Source organism: Thunnus maccoyii, chromosome 5 (genome assembly GCF_910596095.1).
Source record: "Thunnus maccoyii chromosome 5, fThuMac1.1, whole genome shotgun sequence".
In the NCBI taxonomy this organism is placed as follows: domain Eukaryota; kingdom Metazoa; phylum Chordata; class Actinopteri; order Scombriformes; family Scombridae; genus Thunnus; species Thunnus maccoyii.
Genome location: NC_056537.1, coordinates 848,362 through 867,811, shown reverse-complemented (window position 1 = coordinate 867,811; position 19,450 = coordinate 848,362). Strand labels below are relative to the sequence as shown.

At 42.7% G+C, this 19,450-nt stretch overlaps 2 protein-coding genes across 3 annotated transcripts; both read left to right on the top strand.

The window, feature by feature from the left end:
* On the top strand, positions 1-2,460 carry bet1l (Bet1 golgi vesicular membrane trafficking protein-like). The gene is made up of 4 exons (XM_042410847.1): positions 1-95; positions 1,179-1,264; positions 1,613-1,669; positions 1,823-2,460. Exons 1-4 carry the CDS (start codon positions 8-10, stop codon positions 1,988-1,990), a joined length of 399 nt encoding a protein of 132 aa, XP_042266781.1. The 5' UTR covers positions 1-7; the 3' UTR covers positions 1,991-2,460.
* A 667-nt stretch (positions 2,461-3,127) lies between these two features.
* deaf1 (DEAF1 transcription factor) lies at positions 3,128-18,137 on the top strand. Of its 2 annotated transcripts, none has more exons than XM_042410807.1 (13): positions 3,128-4,191; positions 6,885-6,982; positions 7,695-7,821; positions 8,879-9,028; positions 9,429-9,568; positions 9,916-9,981; positions 11,557-11,601; positions 11,705-11,828; positions 12,245-12,391; positions 15,360-15,652; positions 15,893-15,991; positions 16,472-16,558; positions 17,566-18,137. In XM_042410807.1, the coding sequence occupies exons 1-13, from the start codon at positions 3,993-3,995 to the stop codon at positions 17,665-17,667; spliced, it is 1,677 nt and encodes a 558-aa protein (XP_042266741.1). In that variant the 5' UTR covers positions 3,128-3,992; the 3' UTR covers positions 17,668-18,137. The 2 variants fall into 2 exon arrangements, with proteins under 2 accessions (XP_042266741.1, XP_042266740.1); XM_042410806.1 differs by having other exon boundaries at positions 16,469-16,558.
* The last annotated feature ends 1,313 nt before the right edge of the window (positions 18,138-19,450 follow it).

Here is a 19,450-nt window from a genome sequence, read left to right as displayed (position 1 = left end):
AAAGGAAATGACGTATGGTTTGGTCACGTGCATCTATAAACCCTGCGCACAGCTGATCGTGACGTCATTCACCAACATGGCGGACTGGAACAGAGGTATTTTGTTTTTGACACGTATTCATGTTCATATATTCAGCAGTTAGCGGTTTCCAGCAGCACTGAGCTCATGTGTCCGGAGCTGAAGTTACTTCACTGTGAACCCGAACGAGCCTGCAGCTGAGCTAGCAGGCTAACCTGAAACTAACTAGCAGTTTAACTAACAGGCGAACTAACAGACCAACTAACAGGCTAACTAACAGGCTAACTAGCAGGCTAACTAGCTAACTAACCAGCTGAGGAGTTGAGATGTTTCCTGCTAACATCAGTCTCATTATCAAGGTTTTAACTAATGTTTCCGCAAGTGAGAGAAAAGCTGTTAACTTCCATCCCGAGCAGGAAGTGATCTGTGTGTGTTAGTGACAGGTCGACAGTTAGTTGCTAATTGTGACTCGCAGTAAAATAAAACTGGTGTGTTTAGAAGGACAACAGGAGATTATTTTATTATTATTATTATTATTATTATTATTATTATTATTATTATTATTATTATTATTATTAACAGCAGTGTGGCTGATGGTTTATTATTAGTGTCATCATCAGATTCTTGTTCTGCTTCCTTTACTGCTGCTGTAATACAACAGAAAGATCATGTCACCTCTCCATCCTCCACACCGGTGTTTCAGGTTAACTGGTGACCAAGTTATCTGGTGACAGAGTTAACTGGTGACAGAGTTAACAGGTGACAGAGTTAACAGGCGACAGAGTTAACAGGTGACAGAGTTAACAGGTGACAGAGTTAACTGGTGACAGAGTTAACTGGTGATTACAGATGTTGAAAACACAGGAACAGAACATGTAGCTTTGTCCTTAAAATCAATACTCATCTGTGTTTCTTTTCTTAAGAAGCTTTAACCTCATATTCAGCTGATGAACCTGCTCTATGGTTGAGTTTGTGTGTGTTCACAGCCAGCAGCTGCTGTTGCCTTCACTGCATCAGTGAATGTTGTCCAATAATAATTGATTATCAGCTGGTAGTATTCAGCATTAACTGTGTTTCTCTATCATAAGAAGCAGCTATGTGATGTCAGAAGTGTAACCTCACAGTTTAATGTCTAATCCAGTGTGTGTTTGTGTTTCCAGGTCACGGCTCCGTGGACGATGTGCTGGACACTGAAAACAAACGTCTGGCTGAGAACTTGGCCGCCAAAGTCTCCAGACTGAAATCTGTGAGTCATGTCTGCTGTATGACCCTGAGATTAAATAACGATCACAGATTGTTTCAACACAGCAGCTCATTTTACACACAAACAACTAAAGTGTCAATCAGACACACCGAGATAAAAACACAACAACAGGCAGCACACGAGGATCTTTATTACATCACTGTTTCATTGTGTTTCTGTAGTTTAATGGTTGATAGTGTGTAAATGTGTATATTGTATGTGTAAAAAAATGCAAATGTGTCACAGTTTGATCCAGAATTGTTGCTGTTGACTCAGTATTGATCCCTGCAGGGAACCGATCAGAAAACTAAAGTGTAAGCGGATGATCTGCTCTGTGTGTGTGTCTGACAGCTGGCGTACGACATAGACAGAGAGGCTGACGATCAGAACGAGTATCTGGACGGCATGGTGAGTACTTCCTGTCTGTGAAACGGATCGTTAACCTTTTTTAATTTACCCGACGTTCATGAAGTTGTTTCTCATCGGTGAAAAAATGTGAATGCAAACGAGTTTTAGCTAAAATATGGTGTCGTTTTCTTCTTCTTCTTCTTCTCTTCTCAGGACTCAAACTTCCTGAGTGCGACGGGCCTGCTGACCGGCAGCGTGAAGCGTTTCTCCACTATGGTCAGATCCAGTCGAGACAACCGCCGCATCCTCTGCTACGTCTCCGTGGGCCTGGTCCTGGTCTTCTTCCTGCTCTACTACCTGGTCTCCAGGATCCAGCGCTGACGCCGGAACCTGGTCCTGATGCGGAGCTGCTGAGCCTGTAGACTCTGACGTTATATCTGATCGATCTAAAATCATCTCCTGCACGGGAGGAAGGCTTTTTATTCTGCACCAAAGTGAGAAGACAAACAGGAAGTAGACAGGAAATATTATGGTAAATCGTTGGATGTGGCGGTGGAGGTGACGGTGACGGTGACGAGCTCAGCAGGGAGTGGGCGTGGTTACTCTGTGTGTGTGTGTGTGTGTGTGTGTGTGCAGGACCAAACACACTGCAGGCTACTGATAGACACAGACCCGGCCATGGAGGATCCGGCTCAGCGTCACCTTCGTCCTGCTCCTGCTGCAGCCGGGTGGGAGTGGCAAACACCACGGCCGCGTGTGATAGGCTGATGAAGCCGTCAATCAAGTCAAACTTGCCCCAAGACTTTCATTAGATTAGATCACACTTCCAGACTACACAGTAATTTAAAACAGTTTTTGAGGATGTTTTATTTCTCTGGAAATAACAACTGTCTCCTAGAAATTAATAATAATAATAATAAACAGCAGCAGGTGAATTAAAACAACAAAAGAAGCAGCAAATAGCAAGAACAGCTATGCAAAGAACAAGAGAAGAAGAATAAAAACAAAGGAGGAGCGTCAGTTAACAGCAAGGTTGAATAAATAAGTGTTCAGTTGCTGTTTCAAAGCTTTCACAGAGTGTGTGAGCAGAGAGTTCATAGATAAAAAATGATGTGTGATCGTCTGTATTTAAATAACCTGAAAAACCAGCAGCAGAGGATCAGTTTACGCCTCATGTATCAGCAGACAGAAGGTCATTTAAAAACACGTCCAGAACCTCCAAAGACTCCTCGAATCATCTGGAGACCTTCAGACCAGCAGGAAGTCTTTTTAAACGAGCTTCAAACATCGCTGGTTAATCATCTTTATGGAGAAGTTTGTTCAGTCGTGTTTCACTTTAGTTTGATGAGCAGTTTTAGTTCAGTGTGTGTTTTGTTGTCTGTTCATGGTTTACAGGGACACCTTCAGTCTGTCTGCGTTACACCACAGATCACTGCTGAGGAGATTTAAAGGACCAGTTCACAGTTTTTCAAGCATGTCTTAAACCAACAGTCAGGAGCCCAAATGAACATCAAAGCTGTTTTTCTTGCTGTAATCATTCCTCCTGTTCATACAGACCGTTAGAAGATCCTTCATAATGACCTTACAATGGAAGAAAAATGGTGAACCCGTCCTTTTAAGAGCTTTAAGAGTTTCTTTTCTCTATGTTGACATTCCAGCTGACATCACTATACATGCAATAAATGGTTTTAATTGTGGAACTTCTTGTGGTTGGTTACTCTTTTTTTTACATGATTTATATAAAAAAAACCCAGATGTAATCACTGTTGGAAAAACCTGGTAAAAACAGCACATAAATATAATTTACGAACTCAAAAGAAAAGTGACTGAAAGAATAGAAACATTTAGTTTAATTGAGGTGAAATAGTCCTTTAATAAGATCCTGTGATTCTTATTATTTTATTTGTGTTTTCTGTATCGGACGCTGTGTCGCTTCGGGCAGGCTCGTGTTCTCTCGGTAGTTTCCGGCCGCTGTGTGTCGCTTCGGGCAGGCTCGTGTTCTTTCGGTAGTTTCCGGCCGCTGTGTGTCGCTTCGGGCAGGCTCGTGTTCTTTCGGTAGTTTCCGGCCGCTGTGTGTCGCTTCGGGCAGGCTCGTGTTCTTTCGGTAGTTTCCGGCCGCTGTGTGTCGCTTCGGGCGGGCTCGTGTTCTCTCGGCAGTTTCCGGCGCATCTCTTTCTTGATGAAAAACAAACCGTCGGGCGGCCTTCGTCTCTCCGGCCTTTTTCTCCTGATTCTCCTTTGACGTTTCCGTCAGTTTCGGAGACAATATTGTGGATTTAACGGTTCACCGTGAACAGGCTCCGTGCTGTCGGTTGCTGTCGGTTGCTCTCCGGCTGTCCCGCGGCTGCTCGGTCATATTCGGCTCTTGTCGTTCGGCGGAAGAATGGACGAAGCGGACTCGGCCACGAAGGCGCTCGGGCTGGATGAGACGCCCATCGGCGGGCCGTCGGTGGAGGGAGTGGGCTCGGATACCGAGTCGGAGGCCGAAGTCACCACGATGGCCGTGATGGCGGAACCGGGAAACATCGACATGGGAGCCGAGTCCCTGCCGAACCCAGACGAGGCCGAGGCGGCGTTTGCAGGCAAGGCGGGGGGGTTGCAGCCGCCGGCAGGCCGCTGCTGCGGGGCGGGGGGGCGCCAAACACAAACCGATCATAATATTTAACTACCGGAGAGAAAACTGATCACTGATCACTATATTACTGCTGATCGATGAAAGTAGATCATTAAAAGTCTTCAGATAGAAGTTAATCAGTTTCTCAGAATCTGCGGGTTTGTGAGATTTGAGCAAATATATATATTTTTTTATATTTGATTTTTTTTTTTTAAATAAAGGCAAAATATGATTCCCAGACACCAAGGTGACTTATTTCAGTTAACTAATCGATTAATCGACCAATGTTTGCCGCTGTAAATCAAGTTTAAAACTCCTGTCAGTAGAAACTGTAGTTCTGCTGATGAGATTTATCTCCCATGTTTCCCATCAAAACTCTGGTTTGAGCTGCAACTAACGACTATTGATCGATCTGTTATTTTCTCAGTTAATCAATTAGTTGTTTGGTCCATAAAATGTCAGAAAATGGTGAAAAATGTGGATCAATGTTTGTCAAATGTCTCGTTTTGTCCACAAAGATTCAGTTTACTGTCGCAGAGACGAAAGAAACCAGAAAATATTCTTTTATTCTTGAAGAAGCTGAAATCAGAGAATTTAGACTCAAACCAATCAATCACTTCTCAAAATATTAGATAATTAATTAATAGTTGGCAACTAATCGACTAATTGTTGCAGCTGTACTATAGTTATACTATCATTACACTACAGGAGTACTGTATATAGTACAACAGGAGTACTGTAGTACTGTATATAATACAGCTGCAGTACTGTAGTACTGTATATAATACAGCAGGAGTACTGTAGTACTGTATACAATACAGCTGCAGTACTGTAGTACTGTATGTAATACAACAGGAGTACTGTAGTACTGTATATAATACAGCAGGAGTACTGTAGTACTGTATATAGTACAGCAGTAGTACTGTAGTACTGTATATAGTACATTAGGAGTACTGTAGTACTGTATATAGTACAGCAGGAGTACTGTAGTACTGTATATAGTACATTAGGAGTACTGTAGTACTGTATATAGTACATTAGGAGTAATGTAGTACTGTATATAGTACATTAGGAGTACTGTAGTACTGTATATAGTACAGCAGGAGTACTGTAGTACTGTATATAGTACATTAGGAGTAATGTAGTACTGTATATAATACATTAGGAGTAATGTAGTACCGTATATAGTACATTAGGAGTACTGTAGTACTGTATATAGTACAACAGGAGTACTGTAGTACTGTATATAGTACATTAGGAGTACTCTAGTACTGTATATAGTACAGCAGGAGTACTGTAGTACTGTATATAGTACATTAGGAGTAATGTAGTACTGTATATAATACATTAGGAGTAATGTAGTACCGTATATAGTACATTAGGAGTACTGTAGTACTGTATATAGTACATTAGGAGTACTGTAGTACTGTATATAGTACATTAGGAGTACTCTAGTACTGTATATAGTACATTAGGAGTAATGTAGTACTGTATATAGTACATTAGGAGTACTGTAGTACTGTATATAGTACATTAGGAGTACTCTAGTACTGTATATAGTACATTAGGAGTAATGTAGTACTGTATATAGTACATTAGGAGTACTGTAGTACTGTATATAGTACATTAGGAGTAATGTAGTACTGTATATAGTACATTAGGAGTACTGTAGTACTGTATATAGTACATTAGGAGTACTCTAGTACTGTATATAGTACATTAGGAGTACTCTAGTACTGTATATAGTACATTAGGAGTAATGTAGTACTGTATATAGTACATTAGGAGTACTGTAGTACTGTATATAGTACATTAGGAGTACTCTAGTACTGTATATAGTACATTAGGAGTACTGTAGTACTGTATATAGTACAGCAGGAGTACTCTAGTACTGTATATAGTACATTAGGAGTACTCTAGTACTGTATATAGTACATTAGGAGTACTGTAGTACTGTATATAGTACATTAGGAGTACTCTAGTACTGTATATAGTACATTAGGAGTAATGTAGTACTGTATATAGTACATTAGGAGTACTGTAGTACTGTATATAGTACATTAGGAGTACTCTAGTACTGTATATAGTACATTAGGAGTACTGTAGTACTGTATATAGTACATTAGGAGTAATGTAGTACTGTATATAGTACATTAGGAGTACTGTAGTACTGTATATAGTACATTAGGAGTACTCTAGTACTGTATATAGTACATTAGGAGTACTGTAGTACTGTATATAGTACATTAGGAGTACTCTAGTACTGTATATAGTACATTAGGAGTACTGTAGTACTGTATATAGTACATTAGGAGTACTCTAGTACTGTATATAGTACAGCAGGAGTACTGTAGTACTGTATATAGTACATTAGGAGTACTGTAGTACTGTATATAGTACATTAGGAGTACTCTAGTACTGTATATAATACAGCTGCAGTACTGTAGTACTGTATATAGTACAGCAGGAGTACTGTAGTACTGTATATAGTACAGCAGTAGTACTGTATATAATACAACAGGAGTACTGTAGTACTGTATATAGTACAGCAGGAGTACTGTAGTACTGTATATAGTACAGCAGGAGTACTGTAGTACTGTATATAGTACATTAGGAGTACTGATCTGATGATGTAATACTTGTATTGGTTGTATTGATCAGAGGTGACGGCGGTAACCGTGGGCGACGTTCAGGCTGCAGACGACAACGTTTTCACCACCACAGTCGCCACGTCAGGAAGCCTCCCTGAACACGTGCTGGTAGGTCAACACACACCGATGGTCACGCTACTGCACATGCTCAGTGTCGCTCTGTAGAAACAGACTGTGCTGTCGACCAGTAGAAAGCTGTTCCCAGTGTTCCCAGTGTTCCCAGTGTGTTAAACCAGCAGTCAGGTGTCTGTAATCATTCCTGCTGTTCATACTGGATATTAAAATGTGCTTTAATGGGAGTGATGGTGACGGTGTCTGTGATACATGAAGCTACTGGAGGAAAACTGGTGGAGGTTCAATCTGTCCAGTCAACCCAGTTCAGTCAGAAATAAATAAAGTTTAAAGTTCCTGACTGACTGTGTCGTCAACATGTTAAAGCTTCACGCTGCCATCTAGTGGAGAAACACGTGTAGTTCAGACCTGCAGCTGAACAGACCTCACACATACACTGACAGCAGGTATCACGGCAACAGTTTAACCATTTGTGCACATAAATCACTATTATTATTTGGAATTAATCATTTGTACCCTCACATTAACCATTCCTGTAGGTGCTGATCTGCAGACTGCCGGTTTACAGAGTTGGTAACTTAATTCTGCAGTTAAATGACGGAGCGAGCTGCAGTCTAACGAAACACCAGCTGAAGAACCCCGACGAGGCTCCGCAAGAGCCACTAGAACTGAACTCACTGTACCGAGCTTCAGTTTAACCTCCACAGCTGTAACTGTATACGTGTGTGTGTGTGTGTGTGTGTTACAGAGTGGCAGGACCACCCTCCAGCTGGGTGAAGGTCTCAGTACCCAGAAGGCCACTCTGATCGTGGTTCACACCGACGCCAGCATCGTGGAGGCTGCGGGTCTCAAGTCCACCGCCTCCATCACACCAGGTACTGGTCTGTGAACTCGTAGATCTGTCTTAGGGGTGTGCCCGAATACAAATACGTTATTCGGCAAAGCACAAATAGTGGAGTTTATACGAATATTTGTTTCATACAAATAGTTCAAAAGCAGGTCGGTTACATCACTATCTCAGTGTCTCTCCTCTGCTCCGCTGTGACGTCTATCAGCAGGTCTCAGTGAGGGGAGTCACATCCACCTGCTACATGACGCACATTTCCTTATTCAGACATCAGTCCTGGAGTTGGGATGTTCCCCAGAGATAAAGCTGAACTACTGACACACGCTTCATGAACACTTATTGTAACACTTTAATTTTCTAAAATTAAAAGCGTAATAAAAACAAAAACAGGATTTTTAAGCCTCTGTCCACTTTTATTCAAATACAAATAATTTGCTGCCTCAACAAATACAGATACAAATACAAATACTGGTCCCTCTGCTCATCCCTAACCTGTCTTTGTGAAGACCAGTTTGACATTTTGACCCGTTCCTCACTTCAGACGCCACCAGCAGACGTTAGACCTCATTATGACATATTCATATTTATGAAGAAAGTCATATTATCATATTATCAGCTTCAGTTCATTCTCTGATTCCAGACCAAATATATAATCGTCCCACATGTTTCCTAAGTAACTTCAAACGTTTGGTCATTTTCAGAGCGTCATCAATCAGCTCGACCACATGACGGCTCACACTTAAAGCGACTCGTATTATCTCGGATTAGTCTGTTGTGTCTAGAATATGACGTCTATGATACTCTTTTATATATGTATATATATATATATATATCCTGCTTTTACGATGTATTCTGTAAGACTAGCAGCCGCTGTGGCAGACGCTAACAGGGATCCAAATAAATAAACATATAACCCTTTAAAGACCAGTTTGAGGATAAAGGACAGTTCCCAGTGTTCCCAGTGTTTCCAGTGTGTGTTAAACCAGCAGTCATGTGTCCATATGAACAGTGAAAGAGGGACTTTGGCACAACAACAGGTTTCTGTGTGTGTGTGTGTTTGTTTTGTCCTCCTGTGCGTCCCTCAGGCCCACAGACGCCACCCACCCCGCTGACTCCTCCCCAGGACAAAGACTCCTGCTCCAAGTACAACTGGGACCCTTCGGTCTACAACAACGAGCTGCCGGTCCGCTGCAGGAACACCAGCGGAGTCCTTTACAAGAACCGGCTTGGATCAGGTGATCACACCTCAGATTACCAGTTAAACCAGTTTACTCCAGTAAACCAATTATTTCCCCATTAATCAGTGATCAACAGATGAATTTTAATTTTCACAGTATAATAATTTAAAAAAAAGACATTTAAAATCCTTCTATTGAAAGTACAAGAGAAATATTTTCATCAGGAACATGTTAACGTGTGATAACGAGATTATTGATTATTGATTATTGATTATTGATTATCAGTTTATTATTCAGATTAAGAGACTCAAAGACTCACAGTTGTCTTTTCTCAATGAGTCCGTCTGAAGCAGCTCAGTAACACTGGACTGTCTGTCGTTACGTTGTGTTGTTGTGTTGTTGTGTTGTTGTGTTATTGTGTTGTTGTGTTATTGTGTTGTTGTGTTGTTGTGTTCAGGGGGCAAAGGTCGCTGCATCAAACACGGCCAGCAGTGGTTGACTCCCACAGAGTTTGAAGGTCTGGCAGGAAGAGCGAGCAGCAAAGACTGGAAGAGAAGCATCAGATACGCAGGGAGACCTCTGCTCTGCCTCATCCAGGTACTACACAGTACTACACGGTACTACACAGTACTACACGGTACTACACAGTACTACACAGTACTACACGGTACTACACAGTACTACACGGTACTACACGGTACTACACAATACTACACAATACTACACGGTACTACACGGTACTGCACGGTACTGCACGGTACTACAAAATCAGCAGAATGATCCTTTAAACTTTGTCTGCAGTTCAACGTCTATCAAACATAAACTGATCCATGTTTCACTCTGTTGACAAAGTATAAATTATAACTGTGTGTGTGTGTGCTTGTGTGTGTGTGTGTGTGTGTGTGTGTGTGTGTGTGTGTGTGTGTGTGTGTGTGTGTTGTCAGGAGCGTATCCTGAACCCTCACGCCGCTTCCTGTACCTGCGCCGCCTGCTGTGACGACCTGACAGCGGTAAGTCAGAGAACCTGCAGCATCAGCGAACAGTCATTAACGAGGTTTCCATAGTAACAGTAATGTAATCATTCCTCCTGTTCATACTGAATATTAAAAGATCCTTGAAATGTGCTTTAATGTTAGTGATGGAGGATAAAATCCACAGTGTGTCCACACAGTCATTTAAAAGTCTGTGTGAAGCTTCTATTCAGCTTCATCAGTCTGAGTTAGTCATATCAAGTAGATATCTGACACATTTACAGTCTTTTTAGCATCAAATTCCCTCTTTGTGTTTGTCTTTGTGGTTGTTTGACTGTTTATTTGATCTGGTGGGTCAAATGTTTCCTCCAGTGAGACTGGCAGCGTTCAACTGATGACTGACATGTCATTTAATTTATTATTCAGTTACAAGTCATGGTCTTAATTAGTGAATTCTTCTGTTTAATGTCAGGATATTCTAAACCCTCGGTGGAGATTATTGTTTGTTGTTGTCAGTAGTTGTAACTGGAGCTGGATGACGTCTCTGTCACTGTAAAGTTCCTTCTCAGTGTTTGTAAACTGAGAAGAAACTTTACATCTGGTGTCTTGACTTTTACTTGTTTTTGGAAAAACCATGTGAGACCACAGCAAAGATAAAATATGGACGTAGTTACCATGGCGTCACCGTGACGTCACCGTGACGTCACCCGCTGGTTTGCGAACTGTCGATATGAAGCCTTTAGTGTAGCGATTTGACTGTCGCCATCTTGGATTTGGCCGTCGCCATGTTTGATTTTTGGACGAGAGGGTGGAGCTGACCATAGCGCTAGCTGCTAGCTCTGCTAATTTTCGCTAGCGAAAAACAGGCCGTTAAAACAAAACGTACTCACCGGAAAAAACTGATCACCTGACTCACTGATGAGTCTTTTATTGAAACCAAACGCTGAACAAGACTTTATTTGGGCGAAAAAAACGTTCAATTAACTTCAGTGAACTGAAAACACGCTGTGAAATAGCAGCAGCTACGGCCATACGCAATGGTTACGTAAGCAACGTTGTTGCCGTGGTAGTGACTTGTTAATCACAACGTAGCCCCGCCCTGAAGCATCCGCTGCTTTATCGTCTATTTTACTCTAAATGGGGCCATAAAGTACAAAATGAACATCACGCTGTGTTGAAGAAGACTTGAAACTAGCGACTGAGACCATAAACTCATCAGGAAACAGTTCACTGAGCTAATAAATCAAGAGAGAAGTAGCGTCATTTTCTCAAAGACTTCCATACAATCAGACTTCTCTCTGCAGCCGGTGGAGTCGCCCCCTGCTGGCCGTTAGAGAGAACGCAGGTTATTGGCTTCATTTATCAGCCCCGGAGGTTGCTGCTTGTATCAGACACACGTTATTGATCCAAGCAGAGTCTGAATACTTCAACATAAAGAAGCTCCGAAGCTTCCTCCCAACAGCAAAGACAAACCAACAGGAAGTGGATTGTTTTTCTTTGTTTTGCTGTAAACGGCGCCGGTTTGTGAAACATGCCTGCCGTGGTTGTTGACGTGCGACTCACTGACGTGTTGATGATGATGTAACAGCAGACTGATCGTTTGTGTCTCTGCAGTGTTCAAAGGACGGAGAAACTCTGGCGGCAGAAAACATCAGCATGGTAAAATCCACTCATCAGCTGCTATAATTATAATAAACTATTATTGATAAGTGTTATTGATCTGATTGTTTCTGATCAGCTGATGTTGGATGTTGTGTTTCAGACCGGTCCGGTCCGCCTCTTCGTCCCCTACAAGAGACGGAAGAAGGACCTGGAGCCTCCACTCGTTCCCGCTAAAAAGGAACTTCCTGCCGCCAAAAACATCACGCTGACCCCGGGTACCACATGTAGGTCACATGACTTCAGTCTTACATGTGATTGATTGGAGGAGGGGGCGGAGCTTCTGCGTCGCAGCAGGAAAAGAGAAAAGATTAGATCAGCATGTTTATGTAGTTCTGAGAATCACAAAGTCTTGACTTTGTCCTGAACTTCACATCCTGTTAATCTGAATTAAATTAAATTCTAGTTTTATTCATTCAGCCTAATATCACAGATTAGCCTCATGATGCTTTACAGTAAGACAACATCTGGACAATCTTTTTAACAAGGAGAGGAGCAACAACAACAACAACAACAACAACAATAATAATCTGAATGAATGAAATATGAACGTTTGCTGTTCAGTAGTTTATCAGATCTGTGCTGTGAACTTGTGAGCTTTGACCGTCCAAACATGGCTGACATGTCCGTTTCCGTCACACAGTCACAGTGTCCCCGTCAGGACAGATCACCACCTCCGGCACCTTGACGTTCGACCGCACGCCGGCGGGCGACGCCGCCACCGCCGCGGCCGCCGCTGCCATCATCTCAGAGGGCTCAGCGCAGAGCGAGGTGTTTGCCAGCACCGCAGGTACCTTCCATCATGTTGTCACTGTCCACTGATCAGATTATTGTGTCCACTGACCAGATTATTGTGTCCACTGATCAGATTATTGTGTCCATTGATCAGATTATTCTGTCCACCGATCAGATTATTGTGTCCATTGATCAGATTATTCTGTCCACCGATCAGATTATTGTGTCCACTGATCATATTATTGTGTCCACTGATCAGATTATTGTGTCATTGATCAGATTATTGTGTCCAATGATCAGATTATTGTGTCCACTGATCAGATTATTGTGTCCACCGATCAGATTATTGTGTCCACTGATCAGATTATTGTGTCCACTGATCAGATTATTGTGTCCATTGATCAGATTATTGTGTCCACCGATCAGATTATTGTGTCCATTGATCAGATTATTCTGTCCACCGATCAGATTATTGTGTCCATTGATCAGATTATTGTGTCCATTGATCAGATTATTGTGTCCACCGATCAGATTATTGTGTCCATTGATCAGATTATTCTGTCCACCGATCAGATTATTGTGTCCATTGATCAGATTATTGTGTCCACTGATCAGATTATTGTGTCCACTGACCAGATTATTGTGTCTACTGACCAGATTATTGTGTCCATCGATCAGATTATTGTGTCCATCAATCAGATTATTCTGTCCATTGATCAGATTATTGTGTCCACCGATCAGATTATTGTCCACTGATCAGATTATTGTGTCCATTGATCAGCGTGTGGACCGTGTGTCTTTTTACACTTTGGCTCTTATTTTGGCGGTCTTAAAGAGGAAATATTCTGCTTTTTGTGGTTTTATTATTTATATCTCGTTTGTAGAAACGCTGCCTGCAAGTCAAAAGTCAGGGCTTCAACCTGCTCTGACGCTTCGTTTGTGGCGTTTGTTTCTACCTCGGGGTTCGCTCAGCGTGCAGGAACCTCCGTCACTAACCTGGATTTGTTTATTATAATCCGATAAACTAAACGTTGCTTTTGTGCGTCTGCGACGTGAAGATGATGTCAGCCGTGTTTCATGTGGAGGGAAAACGCCGCTGACCTGCACACACGTCATCACCATGAAGAACGGTTCAGAAAAACACTTTGAAATGAGTTACAGAGTCATGGATTTAAACTCATCTCCATGGAAACACTTCCACATTTCCCCCTCGCCGCCCGGCGCCGTCGCAGACGTGGCGTGATGACGGTGAACGCGTCACGTGAGGGTGATCTGATAGCAACGTATCAGCTGAGATTCATGTCTCCTCATGTTTTTTTTGAAGGTGTTTTATGTCGAAGATGAAACACAAAAACAAGGCTGTAACAGGATTTATTGATAAGTCAGTCACATGAAATCAATAGTCTATCAATCAATCAATAGTCAACTATTCTGATCATTTAATGTTTCAATCACTTTTCAAGCAAAAATGTCAAATATTCTCTGGTTTCAGCTTCCAGATGTGATGATTTTCTGCTCCAGCTGTGGTTTGATGTGTCACCATGGAAACATCATCAATGTTTTCACCATTTAAAATATTCTATAGACTGATTGATTAATAAAGAAAATGATCACCAGATAATAAAATAAACATTAAAGCCTGATAACGTGACACAAACGAAGACAAACATTCATCTAACGATCTTTATTTGCTCTGATGACGTCGTCTCTGATAGATCAGTAAACAACAACAACACAACTAGAAAACAAGCGTTCTGTTTCTGTGTCGTCTGATGGTTTTGTGCAGGTTGTTTCATGTGTTTCGCTCCTTAATGATCTGTAAAGGGGTTTCCCACAATCCCCTGCCTCGCCGCGGCCCCGCAGACAATCCATCATCCTATCGGGCATCGGGGGGGAGCGACAACAACGCTGCTCTCTGATTGGCTGCCGTTCGGCTGTAATTAGCTCTCAGGAGACGGCGGCCGGGTGGACGTGTCTGTCAGCGAGCGCCGTGTGACTAATGAGGCGCCGTCACCCGCTCGCCGTCCTGATGATGACCTCATGGTGTTCAAAGGACCAATCAGTGATCCACATTTAAAACCGGCAGAATTCACACCGTGTGATTGGTCGCTGCTGCTGCGACGCACTGAGTCAGAATAAGAAGGAACAGGTTTCTGAGTGGAGCGACTTTAACGGTTACGTTGCTGTTCGTCCCCTAAAGGGAGGCGAGTCCCCACAACGCAGCAATATGAGCACACACACACACACACACACATTCACACACACGCACACTGTCAGGACCGACCTTCACCCCGAGGTTAATGAAGCCGTGACGGTCTGCGACTGATGTTCAGTCATTCTGTTATCAGCAGTGAAACAGAAACACGTTAAAACAGAGAAATAAAGATTTACGGAGGAGCCACGAGGAGAAAAACTGATTTGTTCTCTCAGTTTAATAATTAGATCTGTCGATTGATCTGTTGAAGCTGCTCCTCTCGTACAGACGACACCAAACACATTCAGTCAGATGAAGGTCAGGAGGGAAACACTGAGAACGCAGCGCTAACGGCTAGTTAGCTGAAACTCATAAATCACCAATCAGAGAGCTGCTGTGATGGAAGACGACGATGATGATGATGATGCTGAAGATGGCGGCTGTAGGAGCTGAAACCTGGCCGTTAGAGGCAGCAGGTTAGTAAAGTGTTAGAACACTCGTTCCTCCAGGACATGTCGGAGAAGCCGAGATGGATGTCCGGTTATTTCTGGACTCGTCTGTTCTCAGAGGAGCTCGGAGGCGTCGGCGACTCGTCCGCCACACGAATAAAAACAGACATTATAGCAGGTATGTAGGTCAGCGGAGAACGTATGGAGGACGCACTGACCTGGATCTGCTCTCTGATATCTGAGCTGCATGTGGTGAAACAATCTGCTGCTTCTCTTCCTCAAGTTTGTAGTTTCTTGGTGTAAAATAACGTCATGTGGACAAACAGCCGTCAGTTTAATAAATAACTAACAGACCGTCTCTGTCTCTTCTTCTCTCTCAGTGCTGACGGCGTTGCCGGCGTTGGCCGTGTCTCCGCAGCCCGTTCAGGCCAAGATGGCGGTAGCGGCGGCGGCGGCGGCTCCGTCCGCAGGGCTGGTCAGCGGGCTGGAGATGGGGCCCGTGGGGGGGGTGGGGCCCGTGGTGAACGAGGGGCAGAAGAACACCTGGCTGTACCTGGAGGAGCTCGCCAACACGCTGCTGAGCAACGTCCAACAGCTGAAAGCTCTGATCGAACAGGCCAAACACACCGCCGGAGACGCCGCAGGGGTCAAAGGTCAGGGAGGCCGCAAGGAGGTGAGCACACACACACATACACGCACACATGCACGCACACACACACACACACGGTCTCAGATTCTGATCAATACATGATAATCAGAAGTAAAACATGACATGTGACTGTGTGCGTGTGTGTGTGTGTGTGTGCGTGCGTGCGTGTGTGTGTGCGCGTGCGTGTGCGCGTGCGTGCGTGCGTGTGTGTGTGCGTGCGTGTGTGTGTGTGTGTGTGTGTATGTGTGTGTGTGTGTGTGTCAGTGTGGTCTCAGTCAGTCGTTTCAGAGTCAGATCTCTTTCCAGCCGTCCGACGACTCCGACGCCAAGAGGAGCTCTGACATCACCGAGATCATCATCAACGTAGGTCTCACACGTTTCACACAAACCTTCAGGCCCGAAACTCTGGATCCTACATTTCCCATCAGGCAGCTGGGTCTGTGGTATCTTTACATCAGACCTCCTCCACGTCTGTTTGAAGGAGGGAAACATGTTTTCCTGTTTCTGGTTATTGTGACATTTGATCACTGGTCATTAACCTAAAACAACAAAACAATAAACACCAAGCAGCTGTTAACATTTAAAACTAGACATTAGAAAATCACAACAAACATCAGCAATAAGCACGAATGAAGTATGTCTGAACTGTCTCAGACGTTTCCTGCAGACATTAAACCAGCTGCGATGAACCCGAAGCAGTCTGAGCATTTCCCAGAATGTCAAACTGTCCCATTAAAAGCTCTTTCTGGTCCCAGTTTATTGTAACTGAGTCTGTTCTAATGACCTTTCAGGGCTGCAGCAGTTTCTGATGTATCTGAAACAGTTTGTGTGTTTCTGCAGCAGATGTGTGTGAACTGCGGTCGGGTGGCGATGAGCGAGTGCACCGGCTGCCACAAGGTCAACTACTGCTCCACGTTCTGCCAGAGGAAGGTATGAAGCACATTTCACCTTTATTCCAACAAGAAATCCTCATTAAAACAATCTCATGTAAGAGTGGAGAGTTTGGACCATCGATACACATTTCTAATTCTGTCTGACACCGATTTGTTTAGCAGGAGAACAGATGGAAGACGTATCAAACTATATAAGTTTAAGCAGTTTGCTTTACTTAGTCTGTTATATTTAGTAAATGTGCCGTAATTATAACAGATCATGAGGCTAAAAGTTGCTCCTAATGGTGAGAAACTGAACAATGAGAAGTGTGTCGATCCCGACTTCAGGAGGAGTTTTTGGTCTGAGAGTAATTTCTCTCCTCCTCAGTCTGATGTGTCAGTGTGTAACATGTTGGTGAGACTCTGCAGCTCCTCTCGGCTTTACGGAGCTTTATAGTGAGTTTCAGCTCATTGTTTATCTGTTCTGGTTCACTCTCAGCGCTCTCATAGCGTCGTTTTCAGTTAGCTGTAGACTAGCTGGTGAACATAGTGGAGCATTTAGCAGCTAAAGAGCGAGATATTTCCCTCAGGAGCTGGTGGAGACCAAAAACAGAGCTAAAAGAGAAACACGACTCCACATGAATGATAACGTTGCTCCGTAACTGCTGGATGTGGAAATAAGCAACTGTTTGCTAACATGTTAGCCACAAGTACTTTATAAGCTGATAATATGACAGAAGTAGTTTTTACAGACTATTCTGCTGAAAACAAGTTCAGGCAGCTTTAACCAGATTGAAACTATGAAGGACCAAGACTAGAGCCCTGAGGAACCCCACATGTGATTATTGACATTATCAATGGGAGGATCATGTTGCTCCGTAACTGCTGGATGTGGAAATAAACAACTGTTTGCTAACATGTTCAACATATCAGCTTAAAGACGATGATCTCAGCGACGTTTACAGTGTTTTTAGTACAAAATGAAGGAAACCGTTTTAGGACTCGTAGTGTTTAAAGATGAATATGTGAGTATCAGCGAGTGAACAGATGGTTTCTTCTCTTCAGGACTGGAAGGATCATCAGCACACCTGCTGTCAGTCAGGAGGGGGCGTGGCCGTCCAGGAGGAGGAGCCAATCACAGCCATCGACATGGACAAGGTGAAGTGAAGGTCGGTGGATCTGTCAGCGAGGTCATCGCCGCCGCCGCCAGCCGCTGCAGACAGGAAGTCCTGGTGCAGGTTTATTCTGAACACAGCTGCATGAGAAGAAGCTCAGCGGTCTTCTGCTGAGAGCTGGACCTTTTTAGCGGTGAGAAAACGGCTCTGACTTTGTGTCCGCGGAGAGAAGTCGAAGGTTTTTTTTCCTGCTCACTTCAATGCAGCAGCACCTAGTGGACATGAAAGGGAACTGCAGCTCCAGACGGATCACGCTCAACTGAACAGAATCAATATTTCAATATATTATGACGTCACACGGTGAAAAGGTTTAAAGCTTCAACTTATCCATCAGTTCATTGTTTTGATTTTTTCATCTCTCTGTTGGTTTGTTGCTCTTCATAAACAGATTTAATCCTCCGCAGACCATCATGATTAAATATCAATCAATCATCAATAAAATAAAAAAGTGATCACTTTAAACTCGCTCCACCTGGATTATTATTATTATAGATTCATTATTTATTGGCTGCTGTTGAAGGTTTCGAGGTGTTTGGTTCATTTGAAGACTGAATGTCGTGAACTCGTCCTTTAATTCCGTCGCCGCGGAGACGACGACGTCCTGAAACAGCTGATATCTTGTTGCTTCAATATAAACAACTTAAAAACAAATTATGGTTTTTTTCAAGTTTTTACTCGTAATTCAAACTCAGAAACTAAAATAGTTGCAGCAGTCGAGTACGGAAGTCCAAACCTGCCGATATTAAACCATTTAATAAAACCAGAGCGTCTGATTGGTGCGTTTCAGCCAATCACCTGTAATGTCCCGCCCACTGGATCTGTCATGTTTCACAGATTTCAGATAAAATCCTGAAATTTTTTGATAAAAAGGACATTTCCATTTTATTTTAGTTAGAAATGTCCAGTTTGCACATTACATCACTGCAACGATTATTTACATTATCAGTTAATCAGAAAATAGTGAAAAATTGTTGTTTTAATTTCTGAGTCCGAAACACAAAGATATTCACTTTACTGTCACGTTTGACTCAGAGAATCATGAAGTCTTTTTGGAGGTATTTTTTTGCTTTTTAAATTATTTAAAGTGTTATTTGATTATTACAGAACCTGCTCTGGATTGAACAGAATCCAGCGTCTCGTCCTGCTGCGGCCTCGCTGTGGATCACCGGGATTTAATAAAGTTTTATTTTGATCTTGATGCGTAGATGCGATGTGATCTCTGATAATATCGATCTTTACATTTTCATGCTGCAGACGTCGTCCGGTTCATAAAAACCAAGTTTTATCTTCATTCAGCTCCTCACAGTGACTGATGTTACAGGAAACATCGTCTTCATCACTTCAAACGTCCAGCTGACTGAATGTGTTTGGTGTCTTCGGGAGATCAATTAATTAATCAATCAATCAATAGATCATCAATATAAGTTAATTTTCTGTTGATGAACTAATTGATTAATTTAAATCTACCCCTTTTACCCTTCTATTATTATATTTAACATTTAATGATACTCCTTTAGCAGATGAAGGCAGTAAGATATGGTTGAAAGCTCCAGAAAAGGCTGGTAATTGGACCTTGAGGGTTCGTTCGTCACCACACTGAAGGTTGTAATGACTGACTGTCCACATACTTTTGGCCTCGTAGTGCATCTCAGGCAGTTTAAATCCTGATGAACATTAAATCTTCATTCAGCTCCTCAACTGCTAAATAAGTTCATTTATTAATGAATCACTTTCAGGTTTTATTTTATCCATCCAAATATTTTGAGATTCCGTCA